Here is a 26151-nt window from a genome sequence, read left to right on the forward strand (position 1 = left end):
TTTGATGTGTAGTTATTCTCATTTAATATAATTTAATGTAGGATATTTGTATTTTGATAACTATTGAATCATATAGCTTATTTTGTGTATAAGGCACTAGTCATAATTTAATAATTACTCCTTTAATGATGCCTCTAGATTTATAGTTAAAACAATACTGGATATTATCAAATCTTTTATAGGTTAGTTTTCATTCCATCAACTGTTTTGATGGAAGAAAAGACCTATGAAATATTCAAACATTAAATGTATGAAGCCATACCTCTAAAATTCTTGTACAACATGTTTCTTAAGAATATTCAAAACATATTCTATAAAGTATTTAAACTCAGTTATAAGCTTATTTTTTGTACTATGAATTGGAAAACTGTAATTTGTTTTCACTATAGTTTTAATTTAGTCCTACTAATATTTTCAGGCAGTTACATATGGTGTCATTCTCCACAAGGGTTCTTTTTGTCGAAGTGCCTTCAACCTGTTAGATGTTCTGGTTGTTTCAGTATCCCTCATATCATTTGCTTTTGAGTAAGTACATGTTTATTTTTCAATAAATTTGCACTGATATATATATATATATAACAATAAATAACAGAAAAGAATCATTTTCTTGAAAGTGAAAGGGATATGCAACATGTAAATTTAGAAATAAAAAAAAATCAATCGAAATCAATTACAAAACAGCACTTACTAAAAACAAATGATTTATAGTAAGCACAGCCTTTTTCTTAAATAAAACAAAACCTAAATTACACCCTCAAATATTAAATACAATTTATTTTAGGAAATCTTTTCATTTGATCTTAGTAAGTTACTCGAAGAAAATTGTAAAAGCTTCTGGTGGACTTTTTATGTTTGTTCTTTTACCTTACATTCTCATAATTAATTTGACTTATCGATTTTTTTAGTGAGATAATTTTACATTTTTATGTTTATTTTGAACAGTTTCCTTTTAATGTGGTTTATCCAAACATTATACTATATACATTGTTTGAATTCCTTTCATATTTCTAGTAAGTGCTTCTTAATTTTTGTTTTGATAATTTCATTTATAGAATGATCAGTTATCTTTAATAAAGAAAAGTAAGATGTCGGTTGATAAAAGTAATTGTGAAGTTTTTGTTATAATATGTAAATGTAAAGAATAAAATTTCATTTTAAAAATTAAAAGGAAATGTTACAAAAAAATATATTGTATTCTGAGATCATGATCACAAATATCCGTTTCGATTATGAGGGATAGAGAAAGAATAAGGTAACAAATACAAAAACTTACACCTTTTGTTATAAAAAAAAGAGACATGATCTTATCATTTAGGATTAGAATAGGACATATTAATAGACTTACGTTGCATTTACTCTAAACAGTTAATCAAGTTCTGTGCATTATATTGAAGTTTCAATTAAATTTCATTGAACTTTTCATTTACAATCATGTGCATGTGTAGGTTGAGGTTATAGCCACATTTAGGTTGTGTTGGTTATATATATATGTAGTAACAAGAAGCTTTTCTCACTTTTTACAATTTATGTGCTTAAAGTAGATGCGAGACCATTTTATGTAGTTTTTAATGTTTGATGCTAAATAGCTATAAAACGTGCTTTGTAAAAATTAGTATTTTTCATTATCTTGGTTGTAGTTTATGTGATTTAAGATAACATTTTTGCTTGTTTACTATGATAAAATGTCATTTAATAGTACTTTGTAAATTAGTTATATATGTTTTTGGAGTTGAATTTAAGCTGGAGTTGTTACATTTATTATTTATAGCAATGAAGCCATATCTGTTGTCAAAATTCTTCGTGTCCTAAGAGTATTAAGGCCTTTAAGAGCTATTAACAGAGCTAAGGGACTTAAGGTAAGTATTTTTTGTTAAACTTTATTTAGAGGTTTTCTTTAAGTGCATTGTTAACATTCAGGTAGTAGTAAGTCTGTCTAAGTTGAAAAAAAAAGACTTTTTTTATTTAGTGCAGTATTTCTTGCCATGTTTAATTTATTTGATGAATAACAAATGTATATATATATTTTTTCTCTTTGTATGAATTAGATTGTCTGTTTTCAATACCGAATTATGAAACAGTTTTCATATTTGAAAGACTGGAAAGAATAGTTAATATTCTAATATTGTAACTAATATTGCAAAGTCACAGCTTCTTAATCAATACTTAAAAGATTCACTTATAAGTTAGTTTGAAGTTTTTTATATTCATTTGGGATATCAAGAAAAATTGTATTATACTGTATTGGTGCAGTGAATACCATGACTCCCATTCTTCCTCTATGATAAATGTCTGGATATTTTTGAGAGGGTGATTTATACTTTTTAGTCATTTTTAATATAATCAAGCTGTGGAAAATATGAAGGTTTCAATGCATTCTTTTTTTTTAGTTATAAGGTAGAATTTGTTGTAATAGTGCAGTAAGGGACCATTGAAAAACACTTGCTAAATAAATGATAATTTACTGTCTGAGTTAAATCTACATGAGTTTACTGCATATGGATAGGTTTGTTGATGAAATATAAGGCACTTGGTTAGTCACAAAGATTCTGACCCAATTTAAGTTTTATGATTCCAAAACTTTGTAAATAGTTCTATGTTATTATTTTAGGCTACTTATTCATACAGTGTTTAACATATTGTAATAACATATAAAACTTTGTAAAAATATATCTATAAGTAAAAAAAAAAAATAGCCAGCACAATAGAGGATTTGTTTCTAAAACTTCATACTTATGCCTATGTTTTTATTATCTTTCTTTCTCTTTATTTTCAGTAAAGACTCAGCAGTTAGGCTTAAAAAATGCTCATCACAGATTTTAGTACATAATTTGTATTTAGCAAATATGTGGCCATTTTTTTGAACTTGGATTTTGTTAATTTTAAATTCAGAAGAATCTCACATTATTAATTTTATTATGTAGTTGATAATGTGTTTTACCTTGTGTTTCCATTACTTTAGCATGTAGTTCAGTGTGTCATTGTAGCAGTAAAAACTATAGGCAACATCATGTTGGTGACCTTTCTTCTAAATTTCATGTTTGCTGTCATTGGAGTACAACTTTTCAAGGTAGGCAGATATTGATGTGATTTTACAAGTTTTGACCACTTGAAAACAGAGAGCTGGAAAGGTTCTTAGAAGTTTCTACTTTCATGATTTTGTATCATTTTTAAACTATCTCAAACCCACATTAAGTGTTATTGGATAAAACACACACATTACTTAAATCCAGTTTTAACTTGTAGCATTATTTTTTTAAAATATGAATTTTTATTTAAAATTTGAATTTTTCAAGATTACCAGATTATTTTTACCACAGAATATTTGATGATCCATATTTCATCTTTTGAGATACTCAAATCAAAATTCTAGTTTATTTCTAGTGCTTGTTCAATAACTTGTACACTTTTATACAAATACATTGAATTTGTATAAATTCCGTAGAACCTTCTTTGACTTACTAGGTCTCTGTTTTTCTTTCTTTAGCTTAGTAAACTCATACATCCTCTTCATTATATCCTATTTCTCATCTGTTCCTCTATTACAAAGTAAACTGCATCTTATCTTCATCATTTCCTATTTTTCTGTGATTGGAATACAGCTCTTCAAGGAAACCCATTAACCAAATAACTGGCTTTTCATAAGCCCATGTTCTATACATATATTTATACATGTGAAATTTTTTTCTGTTGTATATGTTAAGCCTTATTGGTTCCTATCAGTCTTCTTTTGGCCATGGCAGTATTTTATGTGGTTGTGTTATTCTGGTGTATTGCCTTAAATGTAGTGATTGTTTTTTTCTTGCTAATTATTGTTGTCTTAATTTATATTAACTATCAGAGTATGTAATTTTTTTATTTTGTAATTCTAGAAACAGAACAAAAAAGTGATAATTAAATAATTGAGTACTTAACCTTTAACCCTGAATAAACATTTATCTTTGATGTATATAGACTCAAAACTTAGTAGGTGGATCAATTAGATAATACATATTGGATTTACTATGCATTGTATAAACCAGTAAGTAGATATTATCATTAGTATATGCTATATATTTTTTTACTTCTTTTCTAACATTAGATTTGAAAACAATTTAATTCATTTTCAAAAACTCTTAAGTAAGTTGTGACTGAATTAGCCAACTATGGCGGTTAGTGGTCAGGGCCTCCTCTTTCCAATACAGGGAGGCAGCACCTAATTCACCTTTTCCTAACATTTGATATATTTAAATTTTTCTTCAACTTAAATAGCATTTTTGTCTTAAATAATGACATACTATAAACAGATGAAGATTCTAAAATGAATGTGATAGCTGGAGATAAGGTCAAAAAGAGATTAAAATATAAACTAGAAGGAAATGTAAGTTGGATTATTTATGCTTATTTTCACATTAATTTCACTTGTGTTTTATATCTGGTTTCCTTTCACTGCATGAAAAGTGACCCTTGTCATTTTAAGTGTAAAAGTTTTCTAGAAGAACATGCTCCTGAACCTCCTCATCAGTTCTGACAAGTTTGAGTAGCTTCACGTATACATCTTACTTCCATTGTTTACAAGTTTCTTGCTGACTGAAAACATACTTTGGTTTATGTTTTGAATTTTTTAAACAAACGAATTTCCAGATAAAACCCTTTCTAATTCATAAGTTTTTTGTTGACTATATTGTCAGCCATTCTGTATGGCTAGCATTTGTTCAGTTAAATTTATGTTACTTTTTTTTTGTACATAAAAGTTTTACATTATTTGTTTTAATTTCACAACTGATATTAAATTAATTTCATTTGTTTAGGGGAAGTTCTTTTCATGCTCTGATCCATCAAAAATGACGAAAGAAGAATGCGAGTAAGCTTTTTTTTTCTTTCAAATGTGTTGTTCGTATTAGTAATTATAATTGTTCTCTAAGGTCTGTCAAATTAGAGATACTACCACAACTTGAACAAAATTATGAACTTTGCTGTTTGTTGTTGTTATTTTGTAATAAAGCTGACATGTGACACTGATATTCTAGAATTTATAGTTTTATGTTAATTTTTAACAACTTAATTTAATAGTAAATAGTTTCCATGTTAAAATGTATATAATTTATTATAGTAAGGAAAGCTTCAGTAACATCTAGTCCAGGAGTTTGTAATTTGTTGACTTCAAAACATTTTGAGTACACTTGAAATATTGAGGTGACTAATAACAGCAATTATGATTTTTGTTTTATACATATAGTGAAATAAAATTGTGACTATATTTGTAGTGTATGCTAATTGAGTTAAAATAATGTTTTTTTTTCTGTCATTGTAATTTAATATGTTCTGAGATTAAGCAATTAAAAACAGAAGAGCTGCCATTAAGTTTTAGCATTAAATATAATTAAGTCATCAAAATAATAAATAAATGTCCCATAATTAAACCCTGAGAATAGTAACTTCTTATATGTGAGATTCAACATGTAACTTAGTTTTAGAGAATTCTTTAAGATATTTTTAATTTTAGGGGAGGATTTTTAATATATCAAGGAGGGGATATAAGTAGCCCTGTGCTGGAGCAAAGAGAATGGCAGAAAAATGTCTTCAATTTTGATGATGTTTCTCAAGGCATGCTGACACTATGTACTGTATCAACATTTGAGGGTTGGCCACTGTAAGTTGTTGATTAGCTACTTTTTTTCATGGAATATTTTGGTTTGCACACTGAGAATTTCGGACTAAAAGATTAAGTTCTTGAAACTGATTGAATTATACAGTTACATGTGTTATATAATATTAATTGTGATCTAATTCATCATATGCAATTAAGAGATGGCCTTCAACTGTAATTGTAAACTTTGAATCAGATACTAACAATTACAAAATCAACATTACCTATATTTGTAGCTTATTCTTTTTCATTTGAGCATGCTCATTAAAGAATTATTCAGGAGAAGTTTATGTTTCTTTATTCAACTGTATCATGTGGGCAAATCAAGGGAAATAGATGTATTTCAAAATATTACTCAGCTTGTAATCTTTCATATTTTTTCACTGTAGTTATATGAATGACTACTAATCATAAGCTAAGAAATTTTCTTGAAAATAGGAAGTTTCTCAGAGTTCTGTAATGGATTTGATATTTTTTTTACAAGATTTTTGTAGTGAAAATAATCGGAACTGTTATTGACAGTTTCCATGATTAATGCAGATTTTCCTTTATAGATTATTATATGTAGCCATTGATTCCAATACAGAAGATGTGGGACCCATTCATAATTATCGACCAATGGTAGCTGTGTTCTTCACTGTGTATATTATCATTATCGCTTTCTTCATGGTGAACATCTTTGTTGGCTTTGTTATCGTGACATTTCAGAATGAAGGAGAACAAGAATATAAGAACTGTGAGTTAGATAAGAATCAAGTAGGTATCAGAAACTATTCCTTCAATCAGGGATAATTTCATTATTGAGGAAAATAGGGTATTTTGTGGCCCCGTGGAGGTGGGGATATTCTAAACATTGCATTTAGCTTGTCAGTTAGTGAAATAATGCAGCAGGCATAGGCAGGAGCATAGAGCTACATCTTCCACTGTTTAAGATGGGATAACTTTGTAAGTGTTTTTGTGATGTTTGCTAGAATTTGGGAGCTCCTTGATGACAGTTAGAGGAGGAGTCAATGTCTCGTTTGTACTCCCAGTATCTCCGTCCTACCTTCAACTACATTTATCTGTTATATAATGATTAAGAAGAGAATTTGGACCTAGACTTTCCATTATTAAAAAATATTGCTTCTAATATTTCACTTAGATGTCTCTCATCAAATTTACACTACTCATGAACATGTGCTTCTTATAATATACTTTAATAAACTGGAAATATTTTCAAACATTCATTCGATCACTGATCTTTAGTTCTTTAAGTATATAGCCAAAGCAATGATATTACATGTAAAAATCTTGATTTATTTAGAAAAACACACGTGTTTAAAATAATTTACTTAAACTTGATGATGTATATCTATTTTACTGATACAATAATAAGTAATATAGCATATGCTATTGTTCAGTTATTAATAGATACGTGTAAAATATACCCATTAATAAGATATTTATGTACTTTTCTTAGTGATTAGAGTGGGATCTCATTTTTGATATGCTCTTAATAGAAATATGGTATATTCAGGGAAAACTGAGTTAACCTCAGTGCAATGGAATATGTCTTCTTAATAACAGGAGGTTCTGAGTTGTCTGACTTTGAGTTTAAGGAAGAAAGAAAGCAACTAGGGACAAATGTATAAACACACAATGGAACAGTTTATTGAAACTCACAAATACAATGAAAACAATGTGTGTATAGGATGAAGGACAATACTTTTACTTTATTGTTATCTCTAAACTCTCTTGAGAAGTTATTAAGAATTAGTTAATGTTCCAAGATAAACTTTAGGAGAATAATATTATCTGTAAAGAAAAGACTTAAACTTAACTTACCAAACTGAGGGATTGAGCTTGAGAGATAGAGAACTAAGAGGTCATGATATTGTGTAGCAAATTCTATAACACTATTCTCAGAATGTGTGCCACATATGTAATTGTTAGTCAGTTTCGTTAAAACATAAGGTATGTCATAACTTCAAAAGGCATGGTATGGCCTGGTTGTTAGAGCATTTAAATTGAAATCTGAGGGTCATGGATTCAAATCCTGTCACTAAATATGCTTTTTCTTTCAGCTGTGAGAATATTATAATGTGATGATCAGTCCCCCTTTTTGATGCCAAAAAGCATATGATGGTGTTGACTATTTGCCTTCCCTCTAGTCTATCACTTCTAAATTAGGGATGACTAGTGCAGATAACTCTCAAGTAGTTTTACACAAAATTCAACAAATGTACAAATCATGACTTCAAGATATCACCTGACTTACCATTGGAGGACACTGCTGTTGACATCCTTGAACAATGTGCAGCATTACAGCCATATACCTTTGGCAGAACAGATGTTATCTCCAAAAGATGACAGAGGAACAAAGGGAATTAGAATGAAATCAACTTAACAACTTTCTTGATCATGTGTTATGTGGCAGTTGCACATAGACAGAAATAACTGATGAATTCAGAATAATATTATATTCAAATAAGAAAATAAAAACTTGTGTTATGCTTATATGTCACAAGAGGCATTTGTGCAAATTCACTCATTTTATATGGTTGTGATTTGTGTATCATGAACATTTAGATAAAAATATCCTTCTTCTGAACTAAACATATTTAGATGTGTCAGTTTATACCCAGGAAGGTTATTTTCAACTACTTTATATATATATATTTTTTTTTACATGTTTTTTACTTTTCTATGCTGAAAAATTGTATAATCTATTTCTACATTAATATTTGAATTATTTCTTATGTAAATTTATACATCCAACTAGGATGACAAGTGAAGTCATGCAGTTTAAGGATATGATTATAATTTAAACATTACTTACATACACTTAAATAATATGTTAAAGAAAACATTGCTACATTGACACATCATGTACAGTGAATACTCCTAGGTAATTTAATGAGATACTAAGCTGGTTTTTTATGTTATATCATACAAGTTCAATAAAATGAAAGCTTGTTAGAAAGCAGTGATGCTTTAAGATGATTACTTATACTCAGTTGTAGATGAAATGTTGTGTAAGGGATACTTATATCAAATGCTGCTTTAATATTCTTTACACATATGATGTAATTGTTTTAGGAAATTGACAGACCAGTCACATTATCATAATGTAACAGTTGTGTTTATAGGAATACGTTTCATTTAAAAAGTGACAACCAGATTGAAATTTGTGCCTGGGATATAATAAACTTACAGGACCTGCATTTTGTTCATAAAGTAAACTAGTTTCCATTATTAATTTATCAATATTATCATTGTCCTTGTTTCCAGAGAAATTGTGTTGAGTTTGCATTGAAGGCTAAGCCAGTGAGGCGTTTTATTCCCAAACATCATCTCCAGTACAGAATTTGGTGGTTTGTTACTTCTCATTACTTTGAATATGCCATCTTCATCTGTATTATGATCAACACCTTGTCATTAGCAATGAAAGTAAGCAATAACTTAGAGAAACACTAATATGGTATTAAAATAGATAACATGACTTAACTGTTAACTGCTATAATAATATAAAAACATTGAAGTGAAGTGTAAATTTTTTTTGGTGACTAGATATGGTATTGAAATACTTAGATATTACCAGTGTAACATCAAAAAAGTAATACTAGATGTGATTTCAAAACGTTTTTTATGTTTGGTTTTAGACTGAAGAATGAATCACTACTTACATGTTCCTGACTGTAACTGTTCAAACATTATATATAATGGTAAAGGGTGAATGACATTCTAAATACTTATCACACATTTACTGAACATGCAGTGATTCCTTTAAGTTTCTTCTTTCACTGACTTGAAATGTAAATGTACTATGTTAACATTAAATTTGTTAACTGTTAACATTAAATTTGTTCTTTTCTGCAGTATCATAATCAACCACATACATACACCATGGCCTTGGATGTCCTTAACCAGATATTCACAGCAGTGTTTGCTCTTGAGTTTGTTTTGAAAATGATGGCTTTTGGATTCAAGGTGAGCCTCTTACTACACAGTATAGCAAAAATTGTTAGTTCTGTCAATCCAAGTAGAAACTTAGTGGTTACCTTGCCCTAACTGTGATGCTAAGAGCTCATGATTTTTTTATGCTGCAAAAATGCACTGTTCCCTTTTGGGACCACAGATGCAATGTAAGAGTGGTAGGGAAATCCCACTATTCGATTAGACAAGAATAACCAAAGAGTTGACTAGCTGTTTTCCCTTTCTGCTAGTTAAAAATTAGCAATAGCTATCATTGGTAGTCCTTGCATATTTTTGCATCAAAATTCTAAAACATAAAAACAAATTAAGTTAAACCTCTAGAGATTCCTTTGAACAGTTAAACTAAGTGCTATTGTAATAAAAAAAAAGTTTAGCCAAATGTTAAAGGTTATTTTTCTTTTTAAAAGTCAGATCTTCACATTTGAACACTATGTTATTAAATAGGTAACTTGGACCACTTTAGGCTATCTTTACCAATAACAGAAGCTTTATTATATCTTAATTGGAAAGTTTTGTAGATTTTGTATTCAAAGGTGCATTTTTTTAGTTTGGGCATATAAAATTATTGTTTTAAGATACATATGTTTTGATTCTTAATAATCATACAAGTTGGAAATTTTGGCTACTTAACTAGATTAAAATCCAAAGCTGATGTCTTGCTTACTAGATTTCATTATGTGATATGTAATGCTTGGTGAAGATCTGTTCAGTTGCTTTTATTTCAAAATCTTTCACATGTATAAGATGAGAGAATTTTAAATGATTCAAACCTATAAAAGTTTTTAAAACTTTATATATATATTTCATTGCCACGAGTGTTTTCTTCTTTTTGTAAAACTACTGCAATACAAGTAATAATATTTGGTGTAATAAACAAGAAAACTTGATTTTTCTTTTTCACTTTATAAATCAATATTAATATATCTAACTAGCAGTATGTAATGAGGTTTGTATTTTTCTTTCGACTTTTCTTAACATAATTTGTTTGTTTGTAGGCAAATCAACATTTGGGGTTATATGTACACATTCCTTGAGTTTTATAAAATGTTGTAACATTTCAACTAAGCTATTGTACTATGTTCCAGTACAGTAAGTGCAACGAATTGTTAATCTTTGAGTGTGTAAATAAAGAAATTGAAAGATTTATGGATATTTGAAGATCTCCTATTTCTACTAAAAAATTCAAATTGTTATGTTAGTTTATTTATATTATAGTCCAAGCCTAAGGTATTATTTTTGAAAGACCTTGTGTTATGTCTAAAATTACAATTAATCCTTTTTACATTTTACTACTTGCACTAATATTTGTTGATTTGTGAGTAGCTCATTTCAGAATTCATTTTTATAATAGTTTTTAAATTAATATTCATTTTGATGTAATTTATGACATTTTTGAGTTATATTTTGATGGTGTAGTGGTTATCATGCTAGATTGTGGATCTACAGCTCCATCATTCATGCCCTGTTATTGTGGGTGCATAATAAAGGTGATGATCCACTATTTGAGTCAGACAAGAGTAACTGGAGAGTTGGAGGTGCATGCTGTTCACTAGCTGTCTTCCTTCTAGTCTGTCAGCATTTTAATAGCTTTGTATAAATATCCAAAAAGAAACTAGTATATTGTTTCAGAACTAGGGAACAATCTCAGTAATATTGCAAAGCTTAAATGACTCTAACTATAGTGTTCTGTTCATATTTAATTTTTAGTTAGAGTGTTAATAAAGTGAACTTACAACTTTAGAAAATAATTAGCTATATAAAATTATTTTTTAGTCTGTTTTTAATTTAAAACCTGCACAAAACCTTCTGATTATTTTTCTGTTTTATTAGGGATTTTTGTCACTTCAGTTTAAAAGTGGTAGATATATATTTTAAAAACCTGAATATACTTTAATCTAATACAACCTTAAAACAATTTTATTTCCCTTTAATCTTAATAGAACTATTTTGGTGATTCTTGGAACATATTTGACTTCATCATTGTTCTTGGAAGCTACATTGATATCATTGTTGCTGATTTAAATGTAAGTTGTATTTTTGTCTTTTGCTGTAAAATACATTTAAATACAAAATGCTATAGAAAACAGTGAATAAAATATTGTTACGTATCTGCTTGTTTGTTAATTTCTATTTCCGGTAGAAATTCTTTCTAAGGAACTTCAGCGATACAAGTCCTTTCTTTATTAAACCAGCTTATTCTTTCTCAATACAAACTTTTAGTACACAGTAATTCCACAGTCAGTACATTTTTCGTCACTTTAAACTTAACAACTTTTATAATACACGCTATAAATCACAGCGATTCACGATCTCGATAATTTTGCTCTCTATGAGTGCAAAACACACACACTAGCTCGAAACAGAATTGTAAATTACCCGAAACTCACCGTGACTAATGTTCGCTTTATCATCTTAATTGTCATTGTAGCCCATGGTTGTGAGTGTTCTATCAGCCTCTTAGTTGTCATTGTAGCCCATGGTTGTGAGTGTTCTATCAGCCTCTTAGTTGTCATTGTAGCATTTCATCATGTTTGTTGTATGCTTCGGATCATTACTTTGCTGGAAGAAGAACTACTGCCAGATGAGTTGTTTTCACAGAGGAATTGCATGATAAATCACAATCTATTTCTTCTTATCAGCAGTCGGGGTGCCCTCGATTTTGAGTAAATCACTGACACCATTGACTGAGGTGCAGCCCCAAACATTTACTGATCACCACCATACTTCACTAAAGATGTTGTCCATTAATTATGGTATTATTACCTTCTCTGCCATTGGTTGTTGCCAGTTCTTTGCATTCCACTCTTTGTAGTTTGATTTCCATTTCAACTTTTTGTTCTACTTACCTCTTCTCAGCAGTGAGTTTTGAGCAGCTGCACATTTATTGAAACTGCTTCATGCTTATTGTACATCTTACTGTTCTTAAGATAACAATCACACTATATTTACAACAAGGGTAACAAAATCTGTACTCTACCATCATATATCTCATAAAGAAATACCCTGACATACTTAACATAACTTTTGGAAAGTTTCATTTTTATCATTCACTTACTTGTATTATTAACAGCACCAGTTTCGCGTATCTTATTCAGAGTCTTGCATACAGCTCTTACTGAAACATGGAGTCTTACTGCATTTTTTCACATAAAGTATACTTAACCAGACAAATGTATTTATTTCTACATGTTTGTCTTGTGGTATTTCAGTCCTGGAGTCTTGCTACTACTACTGCTAGTATGCTTGTACTTTATAGGATTTTTACTTGGTGGCAGTTTCTGATTGATTGGATGACAATCATGGCAATCACGTTATAAACCTTTAACAAGTTGCTGTTCTCTGGTACAGTTTATTTTCACATATAGTTTCCATACTATTTGCCTTTTATAACCTTTTTCCTTACAATTTCCATAATGGTTTTCATTACTATATGTCTGATTCTACTTGACGCCATTAAAAGTAACATTGATTATTAACACTATTCATCTTTAACTATAGTCAGGCTGAAGAAAGCTGTAGGTGGATGGTTGAGTAGTAGCTCATTATGAAAATGAAACGTATTTCATGTTAGAATAATTGTTACTTCACTTGTTAATTATATTTAAATAAGTTATGTTTGCTTGCAGTATTCACAAATTAGTTGCCTTTTTTCCTGTGATACAGAAGATTAATATAACTGTAGATATTCAATACTGTGTTTTTATGTCATTCTAATTATTATAAATTTTGTTAATAAATGTGTTCTGTATACTACATATATTTTACATTTCTTATGCAGTGTAATTCTTTTACAGCCTGGTACCAATATCATAAGCATAAACTTTTTTCGTCTATTCCGTGTAATGCGTCTTGTGAAACTACTAAGCAGAGGAGAGGGAATCAAAACACTACTGTGGACTTTCATAAAGTCTGTTCAGGTGAGCCTTTACATCAAAATAAAATTGCTCAAGTGTCTGAGCACTTTTATATGTACAGATTGATAATTTTTAGACACCAAGATAGAGACTACTCTGTATTGTATTTTTTTATTAAATCTTCATACAGTTGTTGTACATAATTATGCATGGTGGCTGGATGTTAAATAGTTGTAAACATGTGTTAATCCTTTTGCTTTGGTGAAAGCTACATGGGACAGCATTCATTCTTAAGACTTTAAACTCAATTATATGAATTTTAGCCTATTTTAAAAGGTAATACTGAAACTTGTGTATGCTGTCTTTAAAAGGTTAGGATTATATAGAATGATGGTTGTTGTATCTTAATGCTGAACAGTCCTAATCCTACAGTTTATGGATACTATTGGCTATCTGTTGGAAGTCAGGGTACCTGAATACCACACTATTTACTTTTTCATGAGTATGTGATTGCAATAGAATATGTGGTTTTCATCATTGTATACATAATCATATTTCTTGACCATTTGTAAATTATGAAATAATTTGGTCTGAAAAAAGTACCATTTCTCTTTCTTCTATGAAACTCCTACTTATTATAATTTGTAAGGTCTTACTCTTAAGTTTTGGTTTTGATTCTGATATTGTTTTCTTTTTCTCACTAGGCACTGCCTTATGTAGGTTTGCTCATTGTCATGTTGTTCTTCATTTATGCTGTGATTGGGATGCAGGTAAAGTTTTCCAAGTGGTTATACTAACAAATTTTATATTTATTTGCATGATTAAGTTCTGATTAAAAAACAAACGAACAATTATCTCTAGCCCCTCAGTGGCACAGCGGTATGTCTTTGGACTTACAATGCTAGAATTCGGGTTTTGATACCCGTGGTGGGCAGAGCACAGATAGCCCATTGTATAGCTTTGTGCTTAATTACAACTTAATTATCTCTAATATTTATTCTGAGATTTTTTCTTCTTAATTGTAGATTTCATTTAAATGTAAAACTTGGTATTTTTATGTTTAATTCTGTTTAGTTAGTATAGTATGAAAGTAGTGCCTAGAGCTTACATGTTTCTAGTTAGAAAAGCTAGATACATTTAATTTTGTTCGATAAATATTTTGTTTTACTAAGAAGCAACTGTGGGTGGATTTTTGAACTTAGATATATATAATTTAAAGAAGAAACATGAATGTGATTTAGACTTGTAAATAAATAAACATTAATAAGTCATCTAATATAAGAAAACCTTTTATTGTGTGACATTTCAATCAAATGCTCTATATAAAGTCTTGATGAACTATAAGCTTACCAGAGCTTGATAATGAGCATTTGCTCAAAATGTCACTCAATAAAAAAGTTTTTAAATTATTTATTAATGCTTATTTATCTTCTGCAAATGTGTATATAATGTTTTGCTTCTTTTTTTATACAAATGTAATTGATTGTAAGCACTTCAGTAGCATATTTGTTGCTTACTTCAAATGTTTAAAGAACTGATGCCAGTGTAACAAGACTAAGAAACAATATATGGATGGTAAAGGAGGATTGACAAGATCACTGACTAAAAATGAGCATCATATTTAGTATTGTTACGTCTCCGTTTGTTAATTAATTTTCCGTAACTTCGTTCCGACGAAACTTTAACGACACAAGTCCTTACTTAATAAAACTGGTTTATTCTTTCTGAATATAACTTTACGATACACTTATTTTCAACAATCGCGCTAAAACAAACGCTATATCAACGAACGTCAACAATACTTCTGACTGCAATTCAATCACTCACTATCTACACACACATTATTGTCACGTTGTCACCCTCTTTTATATACCAGACTACCCTATATCTAGTAAATACTAGAGCATTCGCCAAAGTACAGGATAGTTCTAGAAAGTAGAGGGCGTGAGAATCACGTGATCTCGATGACGCAACAGTATTCAAGTAGTATCTCATTAGAATGGAAAGAAAAATCTACTTTTTTGACACAATTTTCAGATCAGTAGGGTGAATAGAAACAAAAGGTGGATGTTTATCTTTTTTTTCTGAGATGTGGCTGTTGTGTATAAAACATTTTTGCATATGCAAATAAGATGATTAGAAAAAGTCGTTTTAGCATTTTGACCACTACTATAAGAAACTTTCATGCAGAGTATGTTTCTGTTGAATGTTTTGAATATTTACAGTATTATTTCTGAAAGTACAGAAAGAGCATTAAATAAAAGTGAACATTTCTTTAACATTCACAATAATGCCAAATTCACAGTTTTGAGTGTTCAAACTAGTTTTTAGAATCTTCACATGGTACTTCATGACATGAAAATATTTATTATTTTAGTTACTGATCAGTAAGTGTTTAGAGTTTTCTTATGTGTGTACAAGTGTACAAAATTGTGCAACAGCTCGGACTTGAAATGCTAGAAACTGGGTTTTGATACCAGTGGTGGGCAGAGCACAAATAGCCTGTTGTGTAGCTTTGTGTTTAACTTCAAAACAAATAAATAAACACAATAGCTACTTATCTGGGTTTTGATACCTGTGGTGGGCAGAGCACAAATAGCCTGTTGTGTAGCTTTGTGTTTAACTTCAAAACAAATAAATAAACACAACAACTACTTATCTGGGTTTTGATACCAATGGTGGGCAGAGCACAAATAGCCTGTTGTGTAGCTTTGTGTTTAACTTCAAAACAAATAAATAAACACAACAGCTACTTATCTCTCCAAAATGTAAACGTTATTTTTGTTAACCCTATTGACCTGAAATTGGTATCAAAATATTCAGTTTTTTCTATGTAGTTCAGTGAGTAGTATTTGAATACTGACTTTAATACTGGTGTTTTGTCAGCTGTTCATGCCATTTCTCTTTTCTTCAATAGAATAGAACATTCTGATCAATTATTTTTGGAAACTAATATGGGTAGGGAGAAAAACAAGCAAGATAACTTCACAGTAAAAGTTTTCATTTCAACTTGTACATTTAACTTTGATGATTTCAGTTCATAAGAAGAGACATCTATTTATTTATATAAGACTCATTATTTTTGAGTTGTTTTAATTGTGACCTTCCTAGAATGTGACATTCCATGGTAGGTGGAATTTCTCAGCTACATAGATAATTATATTTTCTAATCAGTGTTCAATAAAGCTAATGCACCTTATCAACTGATTTTTTCGTAAAGAAACTTATACTGGTATATAAGAAGGAGAGGTGGAAAGTGTTGCATGTGTGTGGTCAGATAGACAAGTACAAAATATTTGTCATAATTTATTTTTGTTTGCACAAGAGCAGAGTTATGTTCATTGTTTTTTAGTGTTCTGTTAGTACTACCTAATGACAATGATTTTTCCTTCAAAATAATTTATCTTATTTTAGGTTTTTGGAAAAATTGCCCTTGATTCTGATTCTGCCATTCATAGAAATAACAATTTTCAGACGTTTCCGCAAGCAATTTTGGTTTTATTCAGGTACAGTAATTATTTTAAATGTTGTTAGCAAAAATTTCATTCCATTCAGCATTAAAATATTATGGTAAAGTCTGGAGAGTAAATAATTCTGTACTTCCAATTTTCAATAATATCTTTAATGATAAAAAAGGATGGTTCACTTAGCTAGATATTGAATTGGGTTATGACTTGTCTTTTAGGTGGATATGTTTTGTTTAAACATTATTTTGTGTTGAGTAAACTGGAATGGATGGCAACTGCATGGATGTAGAGGACGATGTTTTGAAAATCTTCTATCTTTCATCTTCAGGTCAGTGTATGTAAGATGTTGTAGGTCTTTATAGTACCCTGGTGGATTGTGGAGGATGTGTTATGATTGGTTTGTTTATCCCTGGTTCTGATTGCTGGAAAGGCTGTATGAGGTTGTGACCAATGGTAGATTGCTCACCTCTAATCCCGAATCTCTGTTTATAAGTTGCATTCCTTATAATAGCGAAGCTATTTTACAATAGGTGTTCTGTGACAAATAAAGTTCCTGTTGAGAATTTTATATTGAAAACCATACTTACATATGTAACAGGTCTGCCACAGGAGAAGCATGGCAGGATATCATGATGAGTTGCTCCAACAAGCCAACAGTGATATGTGATTCTCGCTCTAATACCCCTGGGACGTGTGGGAGTGACTTTGCTCTGCCTTTCTTCATCTCGTTTTACATCCTCTGCTCATTTTTGGTAATGACTGTTCTAGAAAATATCATACATTTAACTAATTGTAATATTGAAAAGATTTTACTTTTGAATGCTATAACATGCATTAATATTTTCTCAAAATATCTATAACAAAAATTCAGAACGAGGAAATATGTGTTAACTCTTTGTATTATGCATCCATATTTGTGTAATGTAGGTATGTTGTTCACTGGTTTGTATGTTTAAAGTGTTCTCAAAGAGCTATTATTATTATTAAACAGCATTAATAGGAGAGGAAATTAATATAAACTTCCAATCAGAACAAGCTACCAACTTAGATCCAAAATAGCAATAAAAGTCACATCAACCCAGTAAGGAGTATAGCTAATTAAGTATACTGTTTTTACATTCTCACTTATAAAGATTAGGATGCATTGTTTCATCAAATGGATACACTCACTGTTAATGATATTGTCAGCTGTAAATGCCCAATAACATCTCGTGAGGTTTATGTTAGTTCTCAGTTCATGTGCTAAGTTAACAATGTAAAATAATTTCTGTAATGAAAGTATAAAACAAATAGTAGGGATGCACGGATACCTGGCCAGATATTTGGCCCTGACTGGGTATTGGGCTACCTGGTAATACTCAGCTCCAGCTGAATGTTGAAGTTAGGCATCTAAGCCCTAATCTTTGTGGCAACTAATGCAGTACTGAAAGTTACAGTCAATAATTGGTTTAATTAAAAAATATGTCTTCCGAGCAACAAAAACTGACTGCCTGCTGAAATTGAGAGAACAGTAGGGGTTAATAACAGGCATGGCTTGGAATTGGATCTCTGGAGAAGGTGGGGGGTTTTGAGAACAATAGGGGTTAGGGTTTGAGAAGTTGGGGCTAGGCATTGAAAGTTGAAAGTAAAACTTGAATGTTCTGTTGGTGCTTATTCGGTTAAATGTAATAAACGTCAATTTTGTTTTTGTGTATGTTTTTTTTGGGGGGGGGGGGGTCAAGGGGAGAGACCCCCCCCCCAGACGAAGCTTAGTGACCAAGTACCCGGACCTGGTATTCGGCTAAGTTTTACTACCCGTGCTTCCCTAACAAATATTGAAACTAGATATATTAAACATGCTAACAGGTATTGTTAATGAAAGTAACATTAAAGGAAGAATAGAGTATAACTTATTTACATTTAAAAGGAATACAACGTTAAGATCATTACACAATAAATAGTTATTAAAAACAGGGACTTGCCATCTTCAGGAACTTACATACCCACATAATCATTTACTTACTTAGATAACACACAAACATTAGTTGTTAGCTTCAAGTACTGTCATAGGTTTAATATTTACTGTTGAACAACTTAACATCAGCATAACTGTATATAAGCACAATTTTACACAATCTTCTCTAGAAATGTCTTGTGACCAATGAAAACACATTAAATAGCTTTGACAGTGTACTACAGAGACTAGCAACAAAGGATTGACCAAAGTTATTTTTTGGAAAATAGTTATGTTCAACATAGTGTCCTAGTGTATCTTTGCTACTAACAAGAAATTATCAAACTAAATAATAAAAAAGTAAAAAAAAACACTGAAAGAATCTCACTACTGCTTAGAATTTAGCAAATTGGCATCTGTGTTCCTGTATGTGATGTTATAATAATCAAAAGTATTAGCTAAATATGTTTATTATCACTCATAATTGTTATATCATTAATATTTAATTAGTACTGATAACATTAATGACAATAAAACATGTGCAAATTGATCTGTTTTTAGAAACCATTAAGTTTTACTTTTGCAGGGGAAGATACAGAAACAACATCTAATTTTACATTTATTGCAATTAATTATTTTGACCCAAATCCTTTTTTTCATACATTTAAAAGATTTAAACATTTCAGAAAATTACAGGAGGATAATTATATAGCATACAATGATGATTTTATTTATCTTTACATGTTAAAGGTCATTAACCTTTTTGTGGCTGTTATCATGGATAACTTTGACTATTTGACTCGAGACTGGTCCATCTTAGGTCCTCATCACCTTGATGAATTTGTACGGCTTTGGTCTGAGTATGATCCAGATGCCAAGTAAGAAGCTTCTGTTTATAATAGTATGTGTAATACCATGTAATATATCAGTATAGTAGTTCTTTTAACTGGAAATTTGCCACTACCTCATTAGGACTTTGATTTAAAACTTTTGGTACTTATTAGGATGTTTTTATTTTAATAATGTCATTGAAATTAATCTGTTTTGTAAAAGAAATTCTAGTAGGGTGATCACATTTTTTATTCTTTTATGGGTTGAATATGAGACTAGTATTTTTTCTGTACATGTTTCAGAATATAAAAATAAATGTTAGATATTAACTATTTTAAAAGCAGTCTATTTATCATTATAACTTTTTTCTCACTCATTGTATTGTATTAATTCCTTCAGTGTTATTGTAACCAGTTGTGTCAAGTTTTGCTTGTACATAGATGTATTCCTCTGTACATGATTCCTCTAACTTAAACAGTATATAAGTGGTTTTAATAATTCTAGCTTAACTGTAACTTATCTTTAATAATATATGTCAAGGTTCAAGATAACAATGAACGTTAATGACCTTGAACAATATGAGGACATGTGGGTGTGTTCTGGTGGCATTAAAATTTTGAGAAGCATTTTTCTAAAGGAACAATATTATAGTTTTTACATTCATATTTCATTACTGGAAAAAGATTGTCTGTTTTTAGAAATATTTTGAGTTTTATGTTTTGTTTATATTCTGTTTTGCATTCTTACTCTAATGCATTAAATATCTTTCCAAGTTCAGAATATATTTAATTTTGTTTGCATGTATATAGTGTCACCACACAAAAAAAGAAGAAAATGATATTATCAGAAACAACGTATGTACAATATCAACTGCAGTGACATACATAGTGTACATTTTGCAAACAGTTTTCATGGCTTTGTGTTGTTGTTTTTTTTTCACATATGTGGATACAAGATAATAGAGGAACGTTTTTTGAATCACCTACCTGTTCATTATAAAGTTAACCTGTAAACAACACCTTTCAGAGGGCGGATCAAACACCTTGATGTCGTGACTTTGCTACGGAAGATCTCTCCACCTTTAGGATTTGGTAAACTCTGTCCGCATAGAGTAGCCTGCAAAGTAAGTTGGAAACAATTATAATTGCTGTTCAACAAGCCTTATTATTATAAGTTGCTGCATAAGTAAAACAGTTTAGTAAACTGGGTTTCTTACAAGTTATCTGAATCTTATAAATAAGTTGCACTTTCTTGTGTTCATTTTTAATAATGAGTATGTACATACATAAGTATGGAACATAAATAAGTTTTAAAATGCAGTACACAAAACAGGAAATAAAAAATATATGACATTACTGTTTCATTATATTAACTACTTGTTTTTTGAAATTGCTATATATATATACACACACATTTTTTCACTTAAATATATTTTAAAGTTGATATTTTATTTCAATTTTGTTTTATTTGTTTAGCACTTAAAAACATTTTTTCATTGAAAGACATTGTAAATCACATACATACAAAGGGGGGTTTGGCTGAACTCCCTATTTTTGTGATGTGAAAAAATACTGCCACTAAGTTTATGTTCATGTGAATGTTTTGCATCTGCTCTCTGCCAGTTGAATAATTATCTGAGGCATACACAAACTGAAGAAACACTGAGTGCTTAACTTTAATGCATAATCATTATGACACTACTATAAACACTGAAACTGTATGTAAGCTATTTGTGGAAAAGCACCTTAGAAGAATGGAACATGCTAACATGTTATTTCTATAGTGCATACGTGTACATATATGATAGCCAATGATTGAAATAGCTAATATACTATTCTTGTACAGAGTTGTTTAAATTAGTAATATAATTCAACAATTAATAATTACTCTACATGTATATAATACAGTAGTTTACTATAATAAAACATACATATTTATGCTAATTTAAGTCTAGCTCCCCATGCAGTGTGACAACAGAATGATGATTTCTTGGCTTTTCATTGGATGTTTGTGGATTTTATGTGATTAGCCATGCAATTGTTTTAGCTATATTTCCCACAAAATTGCTTCCAGATTTAATCTCATAACACCCATTTTTTACAAATTGTCTAGGTTGGGGGGGGGGGCATGCCCTTAAAACCCTGTTGCATTACCATGCTCATTGTGCTTCACACAGTATGTGTTAGCTTTTACAAATCTTACAAATTAGAACCAATTTTTAAACATCCTGTATACAGGCCTGTAGATTAGTTTAATAGGTATAGAATTTACTTTCGTTTTTCCAAAAGAAAAGTATGTCAAGTTTACCACCATAATATTTTTGTCCAGTTCGAAACTTCAGCCAAGCTGTTGTCTAATACAATGCACAAAATTATTAGTAAATATTTTTTATTACAAAAATGCTTTGTTTAAATTTTTTATAAGAGTTCATCAGAAATCTATGTTGTATGTGGGAAAATTACAGTTTTACACTAGTTTATTCTGGCTGTTAAATCACTGTCTTCTCACTTTTCTCAAAACTAACTGTAGTTACGTGTATCTTAGTACAAATGTTACCATTCAATACGTGTGGCCTAGCATGACCAGGTGGTTTGGGCACTTGAATTGCAACCTGTGGGTTTGATTCCCCATCCCACCAAATATGCTCACCCTTTCAGCTATGGGGCATTATAAATTGATGGTCAATCCCACTATTTATTGGTAAAAGCGTAGCCCATGAGTTGACAGTGGGAGGTGATGACTAGCTGCCTTCCCTCTAATCGTTTACTGCTAAATTAGGGATGACTAGTGCAGATAGCCCTTGTGTAGCTTTGCATGAAATTCAAACCAAACCAATACTTCTACTTTTCTGTTAGTAATTGGTGTCAATCTCTTAATTATATAATAATTGTTTAAGATTAGACAAGGAATCTGTAAATTGTTTTTCATATTATTTATATACTTTTTAAAGCTTCTCCTTTCCTCCATGTCCTTCGTAGATGATGTTTTACATAAAAGTTTATAATATATTATGTGGGATATTTGGTTTATTTCAACTTTTCCTATTTGCTTGTAATATGTGCTGTTGTCTTTATCTTTTTATTGTTGCCAATCACTGGGTAAAAAATTTACATCTAGAACATGTAGAAATTATGTAAAAGTTTATAACGTTAAACCTTTACAGTTTATACTGTCGAAATAGAAGCATATTTAGATGTATAGTTGCCTAAAAAATATTAAGGATTACTTAAGGTATATTTATAAAATGTATTTCTTATACACTGCTCATTAAGTGTGAGGAGTATCACTTATAAAAAATTTTTTATCTCTGTTACAGAGACTTGTATCCATGAACATGCCCCTGAACACTGATGGAACTGTCATGTTTAATGCTACATTATTTGCAGTTGTTCGAACCTCTTTACGTATCAAAACAGATGGTAAAATAATTTAATTTATTTTAGATGCAGGATTTCTTGTTAGATTAACTCGTATGAGAGATTTGGATTTTACTAGTTTTACATTTCTTACATAACAATAATGAGAATAAAGTATCATACTCTTTTGTATCTAAAATACTTTTTGTAGAGTTAAGTTTAATTCAAATAATTACAAGTTGAACATAGTCTATATTGTTGTAAGTAGTAAGTAGTGATTAATTCTATAGGAAACATGGATGAAGCAAATGAGGAGCTGCGAGCAGTTATAAAGAAAATATGGAAAAGAACCAGCCCTAACTTGTTGGACCAAGTTGTACCACCTGCTGGAGGTGCATAATAGTTGATGCTTATGTTGACTTTTTTTAAATTTTTAATTTGCTTGTTATAATTACTGAACTTGTTTGTTTATTTATTTAATTATTAATATTTTAAGAAGCCTTCTTTTTCAGTAGAAGCTAGTATGGTAGAAAGATGACTGGCAGTTTTATTTAAATTATAGATTAAACTAACTGATTACAGAAACTTTGCAGTATAACTTATTTTCATAAAAAAATAATTGACACTAAGAATCAGTGTGCTTTTGAAAATATATAAGTAGAGCATCTTACTGACATACCAAACCATTTTTATATCAATGTTTTTGCAGAAGCCAGGAAAGACGAATCAGTACTTAAGACAGTAAATTTAATTTATCTCACTGAACAGTTGGCTGAAATTGACATACATTGAAAATTTTCTTAGAATTGAGATTTGTTTTACCCTTGGGAGAAATCCTGGATGAAAACGTTCAATAGAAGTAATATATTTCGAGTCATTAATATCAAAATTTTATCTATAGTAATTTTTATTAAGAAATGATTAAACTATTAAAATTCTGTCAGAGACTTGGGTATCAAAATTCTCATCATGTTATTTTAAATTAAGGCCATTCATGTGATGGCATCAGGAGTTGACTGAATGTATTTTTAATAGTAAATTCTTTTAATTTGTTTTACAAAACACAGTGGAAGATGATGTTACTGTAGGAAAATTTTATGCCACATTCTTGATCCAGGATTATTTCAGACGATTCAAGAAAAGGAAAGACGAGAGAGATCTTGGAAACTCTGATAACGCTGTGGCTCTAACAGTATGTGTGAAAATTTAAAATTAATTTCATAAAAAATATTTATAGAAAATTGAAATTTCTTGTACATTTGAAATGAAATATCTATGAAAATAAAATATTTAAGCATTTTTGTTTGGAATACCTTTAAATATTTTCATCTTATATTTAAAATATGTTATAGGTCCCTTGGTAGCTTAGTGGTAAGTGTGATGGCTATAATGCTAAAATTCAAGGTATGATACCTATGGTTGTCACAGTGGAAATAGCCCATTGTGTAGCTTTGCAATGAAAAAACAATCAAATTTTTGTTATAGTTAGAATATATTATTAATATGACAAAAGGTAACATACTTGTTATGTGTATCAATATCTAATTGTCCCACCCCCTGCCTCCAGTGGCACAGCGGCATATCTGTGGACTTATAAAGCTAGAAACTGGGTTTCGATACCTGTGTTGGACAGAGCACGGATTGTGCATTGTGTAGCTTTATGCTTAACTTCAAACAAACAAACAATATCTAATTAAAAACAAATTGTTTAAAAAACAGCAAACATGTCATCTTTTCTAGGCTGGTTTACGTACATTGCACGAAGTAGGACCTGAAATCCGACGAGCTATATCTGGAAACTTGGATGCAGATGAATTTGAAAATACTTGGGACTCTGAACCATTACATAGGGTAAGGTGATTAAACAACTACTCTGAAGTTTCTGTATGAGATTAAAGATTTTCAAGAGTTAATTTGAAGTTTCTTTAGGAGATTAAAGAATTTCAAGAATAACTTGGAATTTCCCTTTTTGTATTTAAAGCCAGACAATGTTGTTAATATTCATTTCTTGTAGATATTTTAACGATATTTTATAGTCCTCTCTCTTATATTTCTTTTAAAGCAATTTTGCATTTATGCCTTTGGTTATTTTTCTAGTATTTTAACATCAAAATATTAAAGTCTTGCTGGTTAGATCTAATGTATTGGAGATTCTAGTTTGTATAGTTACTAGAACTATCTTGTTGAAAAACGTGTGCTATAAAGATGAAAATAAAGATATGTAATCTCTCTTTTTTTTTTTAGTTTCCAATATAAACTTGAATGGCAAATATTCTTAATTGATTCTCTTATACAAAATTTGTCTCTTTTTTTTTTTTTCTTAGGGGTTAATTCTAACATTGGTGCAAATAGCCCTGTCACTTTGTGTCATTAAACCTCAATCTATCACCAGTTCTAAACCTCACCCATTGACCGGTTGTTTAAAATTGAGGTGGATGAAACTTATTACAGGAAAAGTATGATTAACCGAATCACTAATACTTAAATTAACTGTTACAGAGAAACCATCCATTTTTTGGAAATATGTGGTCTTCAGAAAGCAGAAAGCAACCTGACAGAATACACGGCAATTCAACAAACTCTCTTACTAAGGTTTTACCAATGAAGCCTTACATGCCAAGCCCAAAACAGTACTTAGTTTTGAACCATATCAGTCTGTCCAGGGATGGATTGGCTAAAGCTAGTATGAGTGACCACTCATCCCTTAATGCTGGACAAACATCGACCAAAGCACAGTAAGTAGATTTAATGGAGCTTCAAGTAGTATATAGCCTTTAATCCAGAACACAAAATTAAAATAAACTGAAGTTATACACGTTGTTGCTCAAAGTTAAGCTTTTCTTTTTTTAAATAAAATTATATCCATTTGCTTCATTTCCATGCTGTTAATACAAAGCTTTCACAAAAATGTTTATATCTTACAATATTTTATTTGTCTTCTAACTGAATTGTTATCTAAAGACTCAAAGCACAGTAAGCTCTTCATAATATTATGGTACATAAGCATACCATGCATTCAGTGGTGGGATTCAAATATTTTAACAACAGGTTCTCTCACTTGCAGCATGTAAAAATATTAGATATTAAAAAAAAGGAGGGGCCAGAAAGC

The 26151-nt window shown here is 30.1% G+C and overlaps 1 protein-coding gene across 4 annotated transcripts in view; it reads left to right on the top strand.

The window, feature by feature from the left end:
* Positions 1–26151, top strand: part of LOC106464499 (muscle calcium channel subunit alpha-1-like) — a 137996-nt gene that overhangs the window by 101729 nt on the left and 10116 nt on the right. For all 4 annotated transcript variants that reach the window (XR_002611763.1, XM_022392237.1, XM_022392235.1 and 1 more), the window contains exons 23-42: positions 419–525; positions 1769–1856; positions 2960–3067; positions 4788–4840; positions 5483–5629; positions 6181–6382; positions 8897–9055; positions 9485–9595; positions 11542–11625; positions 13396–13518; positions 14160–14225; positions 16870–16961; positions 17521–17674; positions 19606–19733; positions 20713–20809; positions 23003–23105; positions 23333–23434; positions 24110–24234; positions 24783–24893; positions 25542–25777. Coding sequence is in view for 3 of the 4 variants with exons in the window: in XM_022392237.1 (XP_022247945.1) it covers positions 419–525; positions 1769–1856; positions 2960–3067; positions 4788–4840; positions 5483–5629; positions 6181–6382; positions 8897–9055; positions 9485–9595; positions 11542–11625; positions 13396–13518; positions 14160–14225; positions 16870–16961; positions 17521–17674; positions 19606–19733; positions 20713–20809; positions 23003–23105; positions 23333–23434; positions 24110–24234; positions 24783–24893; positions 25542–25777 (2396 nt within the window). In the remaining variant the exon portion in view is untranslated. The remainder of the gene's footprint in view (positions 1–418; positions 526–1768; positions 1857–2959; positions 3068–4787; positions 4841–5482; positions 5630–6180; positions 6383–8896; positions 9056–9484; positions 9596–11541; positions 11626–13395; positions 13519–14159; positions 14226–16869; positions 16962–17520; positions 17675–19605; positions 19734–20712; positions 20810–23002; positions 23106–23332; positions 23435–24109; positions 24235–24782; positions 24894–25541; positions 25778–26151) is intronic.

Source organism: Limulus polyphemus, unplaced genomic scaffold (assembly GCF_000517525.1).
Source record: "Limulus polyphemus unplaced genomic scaffold, Limulus_polyphemus-2.1.2 Scaffold1669, whole genome shotgun sequence".
In the NCBI taxonomy this organism is placed as follows: Eukaryota; Metazoa; Arthropoda; class Merostomata; order Xiphosura; family Limulidae; genus Limulus; species Limulus polyphemus.